Below are 17,756 nucleotides of genomic sequence, written 5' to 3'. Positions count from 1 at the left end.
ATTATATGGATTAATCTTTCCAACAACTAAGCAAAATTTGAATTTGAAATTCTTTACACACATGTCATGAATCCAACGGGGACAGTGTATACACTGTCAGTGTATATAAGATTTACTCTAATTATATATGACAAACAAATCCATTTAACTAAATTTACCCATACCAGCCCGTGAATAGTTGGATATTGGTATTTTAAATTTTTGTATATGGATATAAATGGATTGAATAATCCACCAAACCCAATTAACCCATTTAAAATTGTTCTCACCAAGCCTTCTCTCTTCCCCCACCTATTTAAAAGAAATTTGAGGCCTGCGTTTGATTATTGAACTCATTGTTGGAGACTTTTATGCATTAACATTGTTGAAACCTTGTATACAATGAATTGTTTTATTTTTCAACATTAACAAATATTTGATGCATTTTTGACACAGATAGATATCCTACTTTTTTTTTTTCAGATTCTTCATTTTGGCATGATATTAATTACTTTTGTTTCATTATTATTATTATTTATTGGTTTTATCTTATCATTTTATATTCTCATAGTTTGTTAACTTGCTCATTTTTCAACATTACCAATTTATCACAAGTTTTAACCTTCTTTCCTACCTTTCCAAAATAAAATTTTAAATTTACACATGGAAAAAAATGCTAGAAGTTCAAAGTTTTTGGATTAAGTTTTTATGTTAACTTTCATATTACTTAGTTCAAATTTTTATATTCTTATTGTTCAATTATTAAATAATATGTAATTTTGCGACATAGGGCACGGATGGAAAAAAATTGGTAATTAGGATTATTGAGCATTATAAGCAAATATTTAAAACGAATGATGTGCGCAAAGAGTGGTATAAATTGATAATTTAGTTTGCAAAAATGAATTTAAATCAGTTTACAAAAAAGTAAAATAAATGAGTTATAAATGAATAATTGGGTTATCCAACTCATTTTTTGACTTATCAATTTATATCCATCTAATTAAATGAATATAAATAGGTTGATTCACTTATATCTATTACCAATTTCAACCCGTTCAAAGTGCCCAAGTCACCCATTTAATTCCTAAAAAAAAAAGAAAAAGAAAGAAGGGAGCCCTAGCTCCTAGGTGCTCTGTCAAAAATGAATTTATGGGCTATGCACATGCCGAGCTCTCACTATGATGCAGGGCATATAATTACCTCTTTTTAATCATAATCGTTTTTTATGAGAAAATTGCAATAAATAGTCATCTGTTACAAAACATAATATATGACCCACTTTTACGCCATTGGCTTTCGGTGGAAAAGTAAATCATAAATAGTAACCAGTGGATATTTTATTTAGACCGTAGTTGAAAGTTCATTTAAAGGATCGGGAACATTCGAATCCCCTTTCATACTCGTGTTATCGTATCATATATGCCTTTCCTTTAGCGTATCGTTCAGATTGCAGAAATGCATCCTCCTCCACACTTTTATCATTTTATCATTTGCCTTTCCTTTTGGGTATTGTTTTAGGACTGTAGAAATGCAGCCTGTGCAGGGCAAAGAGGCAAAGCAGAAATTCCGCGTCTTGCCAATGCAGAAATCGAAGTTAAATTAAGCTTTGATACGTGATATTATTGCATTTTCTCGCCATCCCCATTTGGATGCAGGAGAAAAATAGTAGTACAAGCAAAGCCTTTGATGACCACATGCCTAAAATTCACAATACACTGCACGGGAGCAGCCTATTTTCAGCATTTTTCCAGATATCACACCCAACGGCTCAGGTGCTATTTGCCGACCACATAAAAGGAAGCGGACAAGACATTAAGTACCCCAGATACTATCAATTATGTGCGTAATATGTGGAGGAAACAGTAAAAATAATGATCATACAGAAGCAAATGGAAAAATTACATGAAGTCGGGACGACAGCCTCTCAAAATACATAGGGCTAACACAATCACACCCTGATAGACGGAAAAGCTCAAGTACCTCACGTCTATATTCCAAGTTTATAGAAAAGCATCCTTCTCGAGCAGCTTAAGTACCTCATGCTGGTTATTCAGTTTAGCAACATCAATGGGAGTCTTTCCATCCAAGTTTTGGAGAGTGCTGTGAAATGAAAGAATTGGGATTAAGCTAGCTTGACAGAAATTAAAAGCAGCAGCAGATTGTAAACTAGATGGACTATGCTTACACAGCAGCTCCATGCTCCAGCAGGAGTTGAACACACTCTTTCCTGCCATAACCTGCTGCATAATGAAGAGCAGTGTTCTTATTCTTATCCAAAGCATCCACCTTTGCACCAGCCTCGAGAAGAACTTGTGCACACTTCACCTGCACAGTTAAACAAAAAAAATTTAAAGTTTCTTCATGAGTCTAACAGGACTTGCATCAAGAGACACGTTAAGAAGGTAAAGAATTATATCAGAAGGATGCCCTAAGAAACATAAAGATGATGAAATCGTTAAAAACATAATATTAATAAACAAACTCTTGAACTAAAAGAAATTTGAAGAGTTCATGAAAGGAAGAAAATCCATTTGTGAGAGAGATTTTGGCTTTACATTTTGTAGCCAAAACAGGGAAGCAATACAATCTTGAAGAATGTCAAAAAAACCGACATAAACAAATCATTTTGACTATAACAACCGCATATCTACTTCACAGAAATAAATCAGAATAGTAAGTCATAAACTTTAGTTATTCAGCACAACTAAAGGCGAACTAGGACAACGACACAATCACACCACAATGGGTACCTGAAACAAAATGATAAATGACCATGGAGCTCACCAAGAAGAGACAAAATCTTCAGGACGAAACTGAATACACATTACGTAGCATCTAACCATGTAAAGCAAGAGGTGTGCTTTTGGTGTGATCATTATGTGATTCCAAATTCCAAAGATACCCAGTTAATATCCATTTCCCCTTCTTCCCACCATGACCTTCAATACAATAAGTTCCTATAAACTTCCGTTACAAGATTGTATATTTTCAAAACAAGTACACCCATAGACTAGGCTACAACCAATAGTGATTTATGAGCAAGCATCCATACACCATACAGCACATAGAATTAGTTCTTATATCTAGACTGCAGATTCAGCTAAATATTCTGCTCACAAGAGTTATCTAAAGCTCAAACAAACACATCCAGTCAGCAGAGTATGCTGGTGACATGCAACAATAGAGAAGTTACAGAATTACCACTTGGATCTTTTTAAAACTTTTACCTCTCCATAACCACAAGCAAAATGCAATGCTGTTCTTCCTTCTGAATCTTCTTCATCTTTATCAGCACCCGCAGCAAGTGCGTTCTTCAAACGCTAGAAATTTCATAAAGAAAACTAATTATAGTTTTATAAATTACTTATATCAAATAAAAACATGTTAAAAATAGTAGAATTACGAGCTTCTGCACCTCAAAGATTAAGATCAAAATGAGCATTGAGAGATCTAGTCACAAAGATAGAGACAAAAATTGACGAGTTCCTAAAATATCCAGTAGTTTCTTCACTAAGAAAATAAAAATAAACTTTGTCTTACGTCTACATCACCAATACTAGCAGTATGATGAACAATAGATTCATCTTCATTTGCTTCCTCTGCTTCATCTGGCTCTGCATTGTCAGCAGAGGAACCTGGTTCTCCAGCAACAGCAAAACCCATTGCTTCACCCAACTTCTGTAGAACCTCCTTATCATTCCAATACCTGTACAACAGGAACAAATTCAGTACTTTAAATGCCAAGAAATGCAGTGACCCCACGATGCAAAAGAGCTCCAAGCCAGTAAATGGAAAGCAAAATGCCAAACTGTAGTTTTCAGACATTACTGCTCAGAAATAGTCCTTATGCCCTTAAGCCCTGTTGTTGTTAATATAGCAACAAGCTTTCAAGAAAGGTTTACACACTATTTCGTATATGGATCTCTTAGTCAGATGAATAGGCTTTGAAAAAAAGGGTAAAAAGAGCCAAATCAACAACATTTCTAGTCTTGGCATTACATAAAATAATTACACGATATTTATTGAATATAAGATTCCACGGATGATGGCAAAAGTCATAAAGACCAAGTATAAGACCTCATCATTGCAGCTGGACCTCCTGTCTCTATCTCATCCAAAATAGGCTTCAAAGAAGGATCCTCCTTGATGCGTGACATTCGTTCTTCAAGCTGGTCTTTGTGAACTGGATTGGTCAAATTCTCAAGCATGCCGGACATAGATGGATCCTGAATTCATATTCCATAAAACAGCAATAGTAAATGAAATGTCAGAATCAGGTCCATTGTAGAGCATACTCTATTTTAATGCTGTTCTTCCTATAAACATATATTCATGAAGCACCAACATAAAGTAAATTGGCACACACCTGCATTAAAGCATTGCCAAGCCGCTCAGCCATTGTCATAAATTGTGGATTTTGCATAACCTGCTGCATTGTAGTGTAGTATTGCTGTGTATCAAACTGAGGGGTACCCTCATCCACTGAAGCACCCTGAAAGGTCTTCTGAAGCTGCTCTGCCATTTGATTAAAAGAAGGGTCCTTTGCAATCTGTTCGGCTAATTCTTTGATGCTCGGGTCCTATAGTTGTCACATTACCGGGGTTTCAGAAAGCAATATTAAATAACTACATTTACCATTTACAATTGCTGATGCAGTAATATAACGTATGAGGAAAACTAGATAGGTAGGTTGTGAACCTTATTGACAAGTCACAGAATGTTCATTCCAGGGAAAAAGCTAAAAGAGTTTTGTATCCACAGACAAATCTGTATAGTGCTACAAAATGAAATACTACAACTTGATGAAAAGAGAAGCCTGAAAATCTATCAACCATTGAAGGATAGATAGACAGACAGAATAAGAAGCCAAACTCATATCATGATTGAACACTTCATAGAGAGACAACAGCCTCATAAATTAAAATGAAGATACAGGGTATGACTTGAGCCCTATGTTCATTTTCAACTGAAAACTAAGTAGTCAGCAATTTCTTCTGTATAGATTGGATTTACAAGAGAATAGCTACCATGACATGTAATGTAGTAGGAAAAACAAAAATTCAGGACTGGACAACAGAGACAAAGCCAACCATCAGAGAGAAAGGCATGGGTAAACATGTTTAGAATTTTTTTCTTACAAACATCATCAAAAACATCCATAACTTAGTACTTGGGAGTCAAAACAGCACCATGGATATGTCACCATGAGCCATAAGGACATAAATCAAATGTTACACAAGAATATTTAAAGCATATTTGGAAGATATCCAAGTCAGTGCACTTAAAAAATGTTTTAACTGGGTACCCAGAATAAAATTCTATGTTAAAAAGCAACCAGATCCATCCTCAATATATGTTTCCCATAATGAAAGTTCCAGGTTTCAGATTCCAGCCACACATTGACCTTAATGTGGATGTCAATTTCATTGTCATTTTCCATGAATTATTAAAAAATAAGTTTGTTTAGCAACTGACAAGAAGAGTGTCAAGCTATGGTGCACTCAACATGTAATGATACAATTACTATTCAACTCAAAAAGACATGCCGAAAAGAATTACATTTAGTAGGCCCGTCATTGCAGAGAAATCGAAAGGATTTTGTAGCGGCACTCCAGCTGCAGAGGTTGTAGCCCTCCTCTGTTCTGATTGTGTCTCCACAGAGGTTGATTCAGAACTACGTTTATTCTCCATGGCACCAGCCTTTTCTTCTGATTTTTTTTGGGGGGGGGGGGGGGGGGGAAGAGAATACATAATTTTCTTCAGAGATGATTTAAATTTAGAGATTGAAGATATCAGAATTTAGCAGAAAGTGCAAGATAAACCCTCAAATGGACATATAGCTTAGAAAACTGGTTGGATAAAATGTTAAATCACTTTCAAAAGCAAACAGCAGCAAGCCACATGTAGCAGACTGCTTGGCCCACCACCTCCTCTCCCCTCTTGCGAGAGAGAGAGAGAGAGAGAGAGATATCAAACTTATAATTAGCTTGGAATGCTACATCTTGTCTCATCCTTCCATGCATCCATCACACTTTTCACATTTAGAACGGTGATGGAATGCCAATTAAGGAACAGACAACTGTAACACAAAGAAAGTTACATGCCACTAGAAGATGAAACCTCAGTCTGTTCTCATGTGCAGAATTATTTTGAAAAGAGTTACACCTTATGAACGCGTTTTTTCTTTTCATTTTTAAAGATAAAAAAGAAAAACCTTATTGCCTGCTATTGTCACCATTGCTTTACATTGAAATGTTACAAAATTATGGTGGCCCTAACGCACTACGAGAACTCTTTGTACTCTTTTCCACTGTTGTTTTGTAGGTCCCAGATCTCATAGATGGATATGACTAGGAAATATGTGTGCACAAATGTATTACTATCTAGATCCCCTCAAAGTTCCTAGAAACAAACAATAAGCAGCTGAATTTCAGAATTCTCATCTCAGATTGCTGTTCAGTGTTGACTCACTTCCCATCACCAACATGTTACTAAAGCTTTTAGGTTTCTAAGAAGAACCATCGACATGTTGCAAAGCAGATCAAGGTCTTCCAACAGTTCTTACTTTCTAAGTAACCAAAGCTTTCCCAAAACTGAATGATATGCTTCAGATGATCATGCTGACATCATCTGGTGATACCACCAAACTTGGCCTTCGATGGTCATCATACCCAGTCAATCATAATACTACTTGACACCGTCCATTTCTCAATGGGAAAATAAACCAGGAGTTGACCAATGGACAACAATTTCACTACATCTGGAAGTCTCGTTGTAAGGCATATTGCAGCTAGGGACAAATTTGACAAGTATAACCATTTGATCTAAATCAACTCACAACCTGAAAGAGCACACAATCTTGCATCCAAACCTTGAAAATGACTGCCAAATGGCGCACCTTTTCGACAAATTAAGCTGAATGGCAATTGACAAAAAAGTAAAAAGCAAATAGCGGAAATCTAACAATTCTTCCCCTAATGGCAACTGCCGGAAGTTGCAAACGAGTTGACTATAACCTTCACAACCTTATACACTTTATCTCCCGGCTCCGATATGAATCAATTATGAACATAAATAAAACACACACGAAGGACACGTATATGTGACTTCAGGAATAAAAATACGGATAGAACGAGCGAGTACCAGCTGCTGGTGAAGGAGCATCCTTAGCCTTCGACGGTGCTGCAGCATCTACAACCTCTGGGGAAGCTGGAGCATCAATAACCTTTGGCGGTGCGGGAGCATCTTTAACCTCCTGCAAAATTCAGGTAAAAAAATTTTCAAAAAAGGTAAAGTAATCAATATATTAATTATTGACTACTTAATTTAATCTATAGTCATCGACAAAATAAAATAAATAATAATATAGACAAAACTCGGAACGAAAACACCGGAAAAAAAAACCCATAAAACTCGAGCAACTGATTTACTAGCTTCCTACTCCCACTCGATTGAATTATATGCAATTATCTGCTCTGCGATTAACAAGGAGAAATTAAGCGAGTTATTGCAAAATTACTGAAAAATTTTGAAAAGAAAAGCACCTCAGACATGGCTTGAGAGATTGGAGAGAGATGTGGAAGTTCCTTGCTTGCTGTGAAGGAAGACTGGAAGAGGATGATATACAAGCGAGACGGAGAAAGAGAGAGGAAGTGTGTGATTGAAGAGTGATTTGGGAGTGAACGAAACAAAAGGGTTTTTGGTTTGAGTGAATTGTGATAAAATGTGTACACGGGGCTGCCCGGGTTGCTAAACAACAAAGGACTCTGAGAGTTTTAGTGGGCCATCTTAATCCTCATCCCTCCCGAGAAATGAATGGCCGTGATTTCTCGTTTAGTAACGATTTTGTGATTTTTGGGACCTTCTTGTTGGGCCGTTGGAAAACATTTCGCATTTAAGTTTGGGAGTGCGCAACTTTTTACACGACCCAATTGTGGCTCTTTTGGGCCTTCTTGATAGGCCAATCAGTTCCCAGGTGAAGTTGCATGAAAATTTTGTTGCGAATTATTTGCAGAAGACAAAAATTGTCTCAAACTATTTAACAAAATATTCACGGATCGATAATCAACTACAGCTTTCTAATAATGAAGATGAAGAAAAATTGCTCCTGACGATTGCCCTGCTTTGTAAATCGTTTTTGGATTCTGTGCACCAAATCGGCCCTTCTTTTTCTTTTTCTGAAGACCATTGTCTAAAGGGAGACCCTTGCCTAATTTAGCAAAACAACCTATTCAAAATAATTACTATAACATTTTTTTGTGATATGATGTATATTAAATAAAGAATATATTTATGATACAAGTAAAATAATATTTTAAGATTTTTTGTTTGGATAGAGTATTGTTTGAAATATTATTTGGAATAATTACTGTAGCACTTTTTGTAATGTGATGTATGTGAAATAAAAAAAAATGGATTAAAAAATGTGTTTATGATGCAAGCAAAATATTATTTGAGAAATTTGCTATCGAAATTTGATATCCAAACATCCATATTGAGTCACAGATATATGTATGGAAAACACTGCCACTAACTCATCTCCTTTTCTTGTTGTCAAGCGAATTACAGATCACTTCTTGTTGGGATGTGAAAAATTCTTGCTGTACTTGGCCAGTTACGAAAGCAATTTCAGTGCTGGGTCCTGCTCTGGTGTTAACCACTTAAAGAACTTATGGTGGATGCACTCATCATTTGTGCAAGTGACAATAGTATCTGCAATCTGACCATAATCCCAAGTCGTTCTCAGGAAGCAAGCATCAACCATTATGATGCTTTTGCATAAATTTGAATCCACATACAAGACTAATCCTAATTGCCATCATCTTGATGTATTGCAGTATCTGATGCATGTAATCACACTGTCATTTATGCAGATTTCCATCAAGCTCAATGAAATGATCATTGTTCTTTCTCAAGAAACATACATTGAATGAGCTTCTATGTCTGGATATATATTTCTTCCAAGGTTCAATTGTGAACCAGAATCAAACGAGATACTCATAATTTTCCATGCAGATTAGGAAGGCTCTGGAAGTCCAACATTCACTGCTTCAGAATCGGTCTTAGCTGCCAACTAGAAGGAGGCTTTCAGGGTGGTTAATTCTCTTTCCAAGTAAAAGGAGGGTAGAGAGCAAAAGATGTTGCTCCTCGGTAATTCTTCTGAGAAAAAGCATAGACAAAGATAGCAACCATGCCAAATGCAAATTTCACGGGAAGATTGAGCACTAACTGGATCATCGAAACCATGCTGAACTTGGGACTGCGACAAGTGATCATTGCTTGAAACAGACGATTTAGAGCTTTCTTTATTCAGAGTGATTATCTTGGGATAAATTATAGGTTTAGATCCTCTTACATTATTGTGAAACAAATAAAATCAGAGAGATTGTAAACTTTCTAGACATAAAAGGACCTGGGAATTGTGACCCAAATTCTAAATTTGAGCATCAACAAGCACTTCAGGAACTTTGAGGTGAAGACTTTCTTCATTAGCCATGACAAACTTCTGTCGCCGAGTGAAAACATAAGATCACACATTTAAGCAATAAAAGGTTTTCTCTACCACTTGCTTTCTTTCCCACTGGGTAATAAACAGTTTACAGGTTCACTAATCCTAATAGCCAAGTAGATTCAATGGACGAAAATACCCAGAAATATTCAAATATTCAAAGGAGTTAATATCCTTCTACTGGAGCATCTTTTATCAGATGATGACAAAACAGACTGTAAATCATGATATCAGTAAGATTATTACCAATGTCAGGAGCACAATCAAACCAATTCTTAGATCCATTGAAAGGGATCTAGCCAGGTACTAGTGTATTGTCGCTGGAAAGTCCAAAAGCCACCAACAATTAACAGGGAGCAGAGAAAATGATAATTGACCTAAGATGGATGAACCTTTTTATACTTAGAAGAAAGGGCTTTCATCGCTGATTTCATTGATGCAGTAGCTGAGTTCATTGCAGCTTCAATATACTTCTTGGAAGCATTTGTAGCTGCTTTTTCCAAAGACCTTCCCATCTTCCTTGCACTTTCAGCCACATTAACTAAGCTATCATATTCAGCCTGGCAAGCCCTGTTCATTTCCTCCTCGAACCGACGAAATTCCTCCATGGCACTCTCCATGACAGAGTCAAGATATTCCTCAGCTTCTTCCACGCAACTCTCAGCTTCTTGCACTTCTTTTTCCTGTTCAAGCTCCATGGCCGCCCAGGCCTTGTAGGACTCCAGTTCGAAGAGCCTCATGAGATCTTCTATTGTAGATGGATCAAAGTTCTTGTCTTGAAGAGCCTCATCGGAGAGAATTGTGAACTGATAAATCAGAGCTTCCATTCCTTGAATCAGGGGCGGAGATGATCAACCGGTGATGGCCCTGTTGATGGCTGGCTTGGTTTTACCTGAGGAGAAAAGGTGAGCAGTGAGTGAGTGGAAAGAGAATCATATATATTAAGGGCCGCATCCAATACTACCACTATACTTACAGCCACATGACTTTGTCTGTGTGGAGAAAATTGAACAGAAAGATCACTTTCCAACGGTACGCTATCTCATTCCATTATTTTGGGTTCTTATCTCATTTCTGCTCCTATTGTAAGATTGTCCTTTTTGACAATTTGAACGTTTATTGCAATGCTGCAGAAAGTACATCATAGTTGCAATTACAGATTATTTTTCCCTTCTTCTGAGGACACAAATAAGTGAAATTTTTAGAGAAAAATGCAGTTTTGGTATCCAAATTTTGATACATGAGCGTTTTTAGTCCCCAAACTTTGAACAAAAGCAAATTTGGTACCCATTCTTTCAACTTTTGAGCATATTTAGTATCCTTAATAATTTTTTCCCAAATTTCTACTGAAAAGAGTCATGTGATAGTCGCATGTTCGGCGACTATTTTATAAAGAATGCCAAAAAATTAAGATAAAATATCTTTTTGACACTAAGCACCAAGTCTGAGGACTAAATTTTATTGTAGCACCAAGTCTGAGGACTATTTTTTGGCATTTTTTATACAATAATTGTCTAAACTGTGATTATCACATGATTCTTTCCAGTTACAATTTGGAAAAAATAGCTCAAGAGTACTAAATATGTTTAAAAGTTGAAAGATTGGATACTAGATTTACTTTTATGCAAAGTTTAGGAACTAAAATCACTCATGTGTCAAAGTTTAGATATCAAAACAACTTTTTTTTTCTAATTTTTAAGTGCATGATTGAATTGGATATAGCTTAGTTAATTCTTTTCTACCTATGTACTGCACCGTTTACAACAAGATTTACTGTAAATTAGAATATGCCCCACCATTCTACTATCATTGAGGAAAGTAAAGAAATAAAAAACCAAAGAAGTGTATGCCTTTTAACAGAAGGAAAAATTGCAAGTGTTACAAGGAGATAGGTTCATTAGGACTGATTCTGAAGAAGAAAATACGTGCAAATTGGTTGGCGTATCCTTTTCTGCATCTTTTCCATGTAGCTACATTTTTCCTTTTTCTATGGATTTGGGTAAGATTATCCCTTTCATAGTTGGGGAATCTAGATTACTGCTGGTAGGGTGGGCCAGTAGGAGCATCATTTGTCAAAATTGAAATTACCAACAAGTTAGAAATCTAGCACCAGCAAGCATTTGTTCGATTGGAATAAGATGATGTTGACTCTGCCCATTTATGACTCATAGCCCACACATCTCTGGCAGCCAACAAAATTAGGCATTGGCTGGCAAGAGTGTTCCATTATGACCGTTGAAACCCGACCCGGGCCTGGAACTGTTGTCAGTGCAACCGTTTCGGAAACTTGTGTGCATTTTGCACACGGTATAACAGTATTTGTATACGATGTCACACGAGACCAACAGCGAGTAACACTAGTATAATATTTTGTGGATTCCACACATATTAAAATCTAGATCTTACAAATTTTGTTGGCCAAATTTTAGCTATTAACTGACCGTCCCTGCCCCTCTCTCGTTGAAACCTGGGAGTGATGAAACCGCAGAAAAGGTAAAAATCATGAATATATTGTAATAATTTGATATATATATATATATATATAAAATAATTTTAAAATATGTTCACAGGAAACGTAAAGAATTTTCTGCAAAAAACTACAATCCAAACAATTGCATTTGATTTACATTTTATATTTTTAAAATAAATAAAGAAGATAGCAAAGTGGAAAAGACTTGAGATGCGTGATATTGCATATTTTAACTTATGATACTAACCTTTTAAGGTTGGTCCGAACTCCGAACTCCGAACTTGATTGTGTTTTAGCAGAAACGCCCATCTTGCCGATTTATGACATTAATTTAAAATTCCTAATCAATATATATTAATCGCATTAATAATATATTCAAAGTTGTTCCTATAAATCTTAGCTGCTTTATCACGAAGATATGGCCTTTTAAACGAACTTAAAAATAAGTAGTCAAAATTTTGAACAAGCAAAAGGAAAGATGTTTGTCTAAAGACCTAATTCTATATTAATTTGTTTCTTTGACAGTTGTTTTTGTCAGAAAAATAAAATAAATTAAATTAAATTAAAGCTACCAAAGAAACTGAAATAGGAAAATCTTTGAAGCTCAGTTTGGGCCTCAATTGATAGTTGATTAAAGAAGACAGGCCCATGGCCATTCGACACTAATTCTTCAGCGGTCGTACCATATTGGCCCAATTAACATCTTTTCTACCTAAAACTAAATTAAAAAATTTCCAAATATTATTCCCGAAGAAACAGTAACAGGAAAAAAACGAAAATACCCCCCGCCCCGAATGCCAATCAGAGGGGACAAGATCCAGTTCTGAAGATCCGATTGATATATCTCCAGTCTCCACAACACGAATTCTGACAAGGAGGGAGTAATGGGGAGAAGAGCTAACGTCCACAGGGGATTAGTGCTCTCGGCGCTGTTATCGCTCTTATGCTTATCGGAGAAGGTCGGAGCCGTATGGTTGAGCTTACCGGCGTCTGGTACCAAGTGCGTATCGGAGGAAATCCACAACAACGTCGTCGTTTTAGCCGATTATGTCGTAATTTCCGATGATCATTCCCATCCCACTCCAACTATTTCCACCAAGGTATATATATATTTCATATCCTAGGGTTTAATCAATTTTACCATTTCTTTAAATTAATATTACAACTTTTATTTTGTACATTTTTATTTTTATTAACTGTTTATTAGAGAAATTAGACTCTGTTTATACCAGATATTTAAGATGGCCAAGAAAGTTGCAATATTTTCCCACTATGCAGAGATTGTTCTATGTTCATCATGTTCATTTTTATTTTTTCTATATGACAAGGTAATATCAGGGTTGAAGAAAAGTTAGGAAATGGAATTACATGAATTTAAAGTCTATAGATGTGTTTGGAGTTATTGTGGGCTCATAGCTTTAGGATCAGGACTACGAATAATGAACTGACGAAGAGAGAGAGTGGGAGAAGATTTCTGGTACGTATTGTGATTGGGTGAATGTGCAACTGAAGGGCATATTCATGGCACAAGGCTCCTGTCAATATGATGTGTGTAGAGGATTGATGTCCAAAGCCTTCTTCCCGGAGGGGAAAAGGCTATGATGTTTAGGACAAATTTTAGACTAGTTACTGATAAGAGTTACTTTGCCATAGTGTTAGATCTTCTCTTAAACTTCATCAATATTAATAATTCTAACGTAGTAGCCACCCTTCTGAGAACAAAAGTTTAATGAAGTTGTATACTTGGTATTTTTCAAAAATTAGTACAGTGGGTAGATTGTCAATACTTAATAATTGATATCAAGAAGCATTGTAATATGAACTGATTTCCAAAACAAGCAGAAATGCCTCCTTGCACTATATTATTTGAAAAGATTTTTTGAAGTTTAGGGCTTTTGTGTTATAGAAAGGATAGTGTATGGTATGGGTAGAGCAGTTAGGATATGTTTCTCTTGGCAGCTGACAAAGTGGTTGGTTGGGATTCTTCCTGCTTAGTGTTTATTACTAATATGCCTAATCTGAAACAATTTGTTGATCAGCCTGTGTGAGCCAAAGGCATGGATCTGATGCATCATGTGGTGGAACCACAATGTTCTGAGACGCTTTTCTTTCTTGCATGCATATTTTTTCTTTATCTGGTAGAGCCCATCTTTAGTGGTGTTCCTTCCTTGCTTAATAGTCCAGTGAAAAACTCGATATGTTCATGCAGGTAACATCACCTTATGGGAATACCGTTCATCACTCAGAGAATGTAACACATGGTCAGTTTGCATTTACAACTACCGAAGCTGGCAACTATCTTGCATGTTTTTGGCTAGTTGAACATAATTCAGTAAAAGGGGATGTAAGCATCAATATCGATTGGAAGACTGGAATTGCAGCAAAGGACTGGGAGTCTGTTGCCAGGAAAGAGAAAATTGAGGTGCGAAGTTGAAGTTTATGTACGCTTTGCTGTCATGCATTTCCCCAAACTTCAGTTACTACTGTTTTTTAGCATGCAAGCCATTCATCAATTGTTGTTTCTTCTCCACGGATGTATCATCCTCTATCTATAAAGTCTGGGGATTGACTTGTCTAACTTCCCTTCTTTAGTCAAAAGAATCCGTTCAATGGTCTAGTAGTTATTACTCTGGTTATGAAAAATATCAAGTACTTCAAATTCAAATTTCATTTATTTTTGGTAAAATGCATTTCGATTATCTTCTTTTTTTTTTGGGAAAATTCAAACCTGTTAGACCACCACCTTGATATTGCTGCTTTGTTTGGGAAAACATAGAGGCCTACTTTTATCTGTGGTTTGAATGATTACCCTAGGTAGCAATGTGGAAGCATGTTCTGATTTTAGTAAGAGTTATGGTAGTGTTCTGGCTAACTGCTTTTTTTCTTTGGCCATATTAGGGTGTTGAGCTTGAGCTACGAAAGCTTGAAGGAGCAGTGGAGGCCATTCACGAAAATTTAATATATCTCAAGTCCAGGTAAAGTGTGTATTGAGTTGTAAATGGTCCATTAGTTCTTGTGCTTAATAGTCGTATCTTTTCTTTTCTGTTCTCTTTCATTGGTTATTGATCACTAATTTCTTTTTCTTTTCAGAGAAGCAGAGATGCGATCAGTTAGTGAAACAACAAATGCCAGGGTGGCCTGGTTCAGTATCATGTCCTTGGGCGTCTGCATTTCAGTTTCAGTGGCACAGATAATGTATTTGAAGAGATTTTTCCAGAAGAAAAAACTAATTTAGGCTTCGTTAATCTGATTTTAGTCCTTGATAGCAAATTGAGCTTAATGTTCTTTTTCCCCCTTTTCGATTGCCTTTGTTCTTTATCCAAGTTATGTAGAATGAAATTTTTGGTATAATACTGATCACCCAACTATTACTGTTAGAGATACAAGAAATTAATTGAACATGCCATGTTCGGATAGTATATTTCTTCGTCCGTTGCCCCCCAAATGCTTTTGGCTCGTTGATGTGCTGCTATTTGTTTTCTCATGATGAGCTTTTCCTACTCGTCTTCTTGCTTATTAGTGCTTCAGCTGTATGGGTTTATTTTACTGTCTATGAATTGGTTCCTTATTCAGCTACTCTTTGTTTTATTTTTGGTCGCAGACCTGCTTCCGTGATAGTGAGATTTATTGAATGAATCTTTTTAAGTCTGCTTTATGAGTAGTGCTGAACAAATTCTTCAAGTATACTACTATTAGTATTTCACGCCTTCAAGTGACTGTAGCAATTTGATGCATGTTAGGCAAAAAAGTGACGAGAAAATATATTCATCCTAAGAATTTTTGGGTAGAAAAATGCAGTCCAAACTGCAGTAATCTACCTCATCCATTACTTTGGCAGTAAACTGCAGAAATAGTTAAGGTTCTTTACATGAACTGTTTCAAGTTCTTGTCTCATCTTTTAGGCATATATTGCACTTAGGGAAAATCGCCAATTTAGTCCCAAAACTTTTTTTTTCCGTCAATTTAGTCCCTATACATTATTTATAGCCAATTTAATCCCTAAACTTATATTTCGATTCCAATCAAGGAACTTAGCGGCGGCGCCACCTCATAATTTCCATCGGCTTCCAGATCTAGGAACCCAGAAGGGGTATTTTAGGGACTTCCATATTTTTCATATTTCCCTTTGACTTTCATCTTATTTCTATATGGTCTTCACCTTCAACGACACCTCCCTCTCCTCTATCACATCAGAGCGTCTACTCCGGGCTATGCAGAGCGTCTACTCCGTCCTCTGCTCCCTCAACCTCCAGGACAAGGTCTCCATCACCACTGCCCACTCCCTCGCCGTCCTCCAGACCTCCTACCTCCCCTTCGCCTGCAGGTTCCACCCGGACCTCACCCCCTGCTTGACTGCCATCCTCAACTTCCATCTCAAGACCGGCTCCCCTTTCCTCATCAATGCCTACCCCTACTTCGCCTACAAGGCCAACCCCAAGCAGGTCCCTCTGGAGTTCGTCCTTTTCCAGCCCAACTCCGGGATCGTCGATCCCGCCACCCCTACTGTATTTATTCCAGTGTAAACAATTATAATAAACCCCAGTTTCCTCGAAACTTTGTAAAAAAATTAAAGAATTTCCATCTTTGCCTCCTCATCATCGGGATGAATTATGCAGAGTTATCTCCTTCAAAAGCTTGTTAAAGTGCTGGGAAGAAGATCAATGGGGTGCGTGCCATAGCTGCTTTGGCATTGTATAATGTATAGTTCTAATATATAGTATATCCAAAGCCTTACTCATCATTACGCACCACATACAATTTGTCTGGTGCTCAGCGAAGAAGGGCCGGCTTAGATTATGGGCGCACCAACTACGAATGCTTTGCAAAGTTGAATTCCTTCAGGATTCCGCTATAGGAAACCCGCAAGCGGGTTTCAGGCTATTTAACAAATTACTTAAAAAAAAAAATTTTTTTTTACATGCAAGCTGCGTTGAGTTGCACATGCCCATCGGAGGGCCCTAGGATGCCCAGCAAACCTCCCCTCTCATCCTCACCCTTCAGGTGAGGGTTTGAGAGTATGTGTTTGATATAAATAGAACAGAAACGCAGCTTTTAGTCATTTTACATAAGGGGGAAACCCGCAAGCGGGTTTCAGGCAGGCTATTTAACAAATTACTTAAAAAAAAAAAAAATTTACATGCAAGCTGCGTTCTTCAAAAGGGTATTTTCGTCTATTCACTCAGGAAACCCGCAAGCGGGTTTCAGGCAGGCTATTTAACAAATTACTTAAAAAAAAAAAAAATTTACATGCAAGCTGCGTTCTTCAAAAGGGTATTTTCGAGACCGGCTGGCCCTCCAAGGGGGACACCGACGAGGCCGGAGCCACTCCGGAGAATGCCAAGAAGTACAACGGCAACCTCATCAACAAGCTGGTGTGCGGGAAGAAGGGGACGCCCATGAGGCCCAACGCCGACTTGAACATCTATGTCTTCGCCCTTTTCAACGAGAACATGAAGTCCAGCCCAACCTCCGAGAGGAACTACGGCCTCTTCAAGCCGGATGACTCCTCGGCCTACTACATTGGCTTCAACAGCACCGGTCTCCTTTCCACTTCCTCCAATACCTCCACTACTCCTAGTAGTACTGGTAGTAGCAGCAGCAGCAGTAGTAGTGTTCCTCTTGGCTCCTCCTCCTCCTCCGGTAGCACCACTTCTTCCACAGCAGTAGTAGTATCATAAGATGAAAGTCAAAGAGAAATATGAAAAATATGGAAGTCCCTAAAATACCCCTTTTGGGTTCCTAGATTTGGAAGCCGATGGAAATTATGCGGTGGCGCCGCCGCTAAGCTCCTTGATT

The 17,756-nt window shown here is 37.2% G+C and overlaps 4 protein-coding genes across 4 annotated transcripts; 2 read left to right on the top strand and 2 right to left on the bottom strand.

The window, feature by feature from the left end:
• Positions 1 to 1,781: 1,781 nt before the first annotated feature.
• Positions 1,782 to 7,701, bottom strand: LOC113763585 (ankyrin repeat domain-containing protein 2A-like). Its single transcript, XM_027307428.1, has 9 exons — positions 7,527 to 7,701; positions 7,126 to 7,237; positions 5,542 to 5,690; positions 4,349 to 4,561; positions 4,060 to 4,208; positions 3,523 to 3,688; positions 3,210 to 3,302; positions 2,168 to 2,307; positions 1,782 to 2,082 (listed from the first exon to the last, which is right to left on the bottom strand). Exons 1-9 carry the CDS (start codon positions 7,533 to 7,535, stop codon positions 1,983 to 1,985), a joined length of 1,131 nt encoding a protein of 376 aa, XP_027163229.1. The 5' UTR covers positions 7,536 to 7,701; the 3' UTR covers positions 1,782 to 1,982.
• Positions 7,702 to 9,518: 1,817 nt separating this feature from the next.
• LOC113760884 lies at positions 9,519 to 10,555 on the bottom strand. Its single transcript, XM_027303631.1, has 2 exons — positions 10,467 to 10,555; positions 9,519 to 10,382 (listed from the first exon to the last, which is right to left on the bottom strand). The coding sequence occupies exon 2, from the start codon at positions 10,315 to 10,317 to the stop codon at positions 9,868 to 9,870; it is 450 nt and encodes a 149-aa protein (XP_027159432.1). The 5' UTR covers positions 10,318 to 10,382; positions 10,467 to 10,555; the 3' UTR covers positions 9,519 to 9,867.
• A 2,161-nt stretch (positions 10,556 to 12,716) lies between these two features.
• Positions 12,717 to 15,388, top strand: LOC113761526 (transmembrane emp24 domain-containing protein p24delta3-like). The gene is made up of 4 exons (XM_027304548.1): positions 12,717 to 13,060; positions 14,170 to 14,382; positions 14,859 to 14,935; positions 15,051 to 15,388. Exons 1-4 carry the CDS (start codon positions 12,845 to 12,847, stop codon positions 15,193 to 15,195), a joined length of 651 nt encoding a protein of 216 aa, XP_027160349.1. The 5' UTR covers positions 12,717 to 12,844; the 3' UTR covers positions 15,196 to 15,388.
• A 720-nt stretch (positions 15,389 to 16,108) lies between these two features.
• LOC113759288 (glucan endo-1,3-beta-glucosidase 11-like) lies at positions 16,109 to 17,638 on the top strand. The gene is made up of 3 exons (XM_027301855.1): positions 16,109 to 16,479; positions 16,605 to 16,652; positions 17,215 to 17,638. The coding sequence occupies exons 1-3, from the start codon at positions 16,109 to 16,111 to the stop codon at positions 17,636 to 17,638; spliced, it is 843 nt and encodes a 280-aa protein (XP_027157656.1).
• Positions 17,639 to 17,756: the final 118 nt, after the last annotated feature.

This window comes from Coffea eugenioides, chromosome 2, assembly GCF_003713205.1.
Source record: "Coffea eugenioides isolate CCC68of chromosome 2, Ceug_1.0, whole genome shotgun sequence".
Lineage (NCBI taxonomy): Eukaryota > Viridiplantae > Streptophyta > Magnoliopsida > Gentianales > Rubiaceae > Coffea > Coffea eugenioides.
The sequence above is the reverse complement of the archived record's forward strand: the minus strand, read 5'-3'. Positions and strand labels throughout refer to the sequence as shown.

Bases quoted from the DNA above. Each gene is read 5' to 3' on its own strand.
- LOC113763585 (XM_027307428.1), bottom strand. The intron at 3,689-4,059 runs GTCTTATACTTG...CCTGTTGTACAG, and splicing joins GGTCCAGCTGCAATGATGAG to GTATTGGAATGATAAGGAGG. The intron at 3,303-3,522 runs GTAAGACAAAGT...TGAAATTTCTAG, and splicing joins CTAGTATTGGTGATGTAGAC to CGTTTGAAGAACGCACTTGC.
- LOC113760884 (XM_027303631.1), bottom strand. From the start codon at position 10,317: ATGGAAGCTCTGATTTATCAGTTCACAATTCTCTCCGATGAGGCTCTT.
- LOC113761526 (XM_027304548.1), top strand. From the start codon at position 12,845: ATGGGGAGAAGAGCTAACGTCCACAGGGGATTAGTGCTCTCGGCGCTG. The intron at 14,383-14,858 runs GTGCGAAGTTGA...TGGCCATATTAG, and splicing joins CCAGGAAAGAGAAAATTGAG to GGTGTTGAGCTTGAGCTACG. The intron at 14,936-15,050 runs GTAAAGTGTGTA...TTTTCTTTTCAG, and splicing joins TTAATATATCTCAAGTCCAG to AGAAGCAGAGATGCGATCAG.
- LOC113759288 (XM_027301855.1), top strand. From the start codon at position 16,109: ATGGTCTTCACCTTCAACGACACCTCCCTCTCCTCTATCACATCAGAG. The intron at 16,480-16,604 runs GTAAACAATTAT...AGCTTGTTAAAG, and splicing joins CCTACTGTATTTATTCCAGT to TGCTGGGAAGAAGATCAATG. The intron at 16,653-17,214 runs GTATAATGTATA...TTTACATGCAAG, and splicing joins GCCATAGCTGCTTTGGCATT to CTGCGTTCTTCAAAAGGGTA.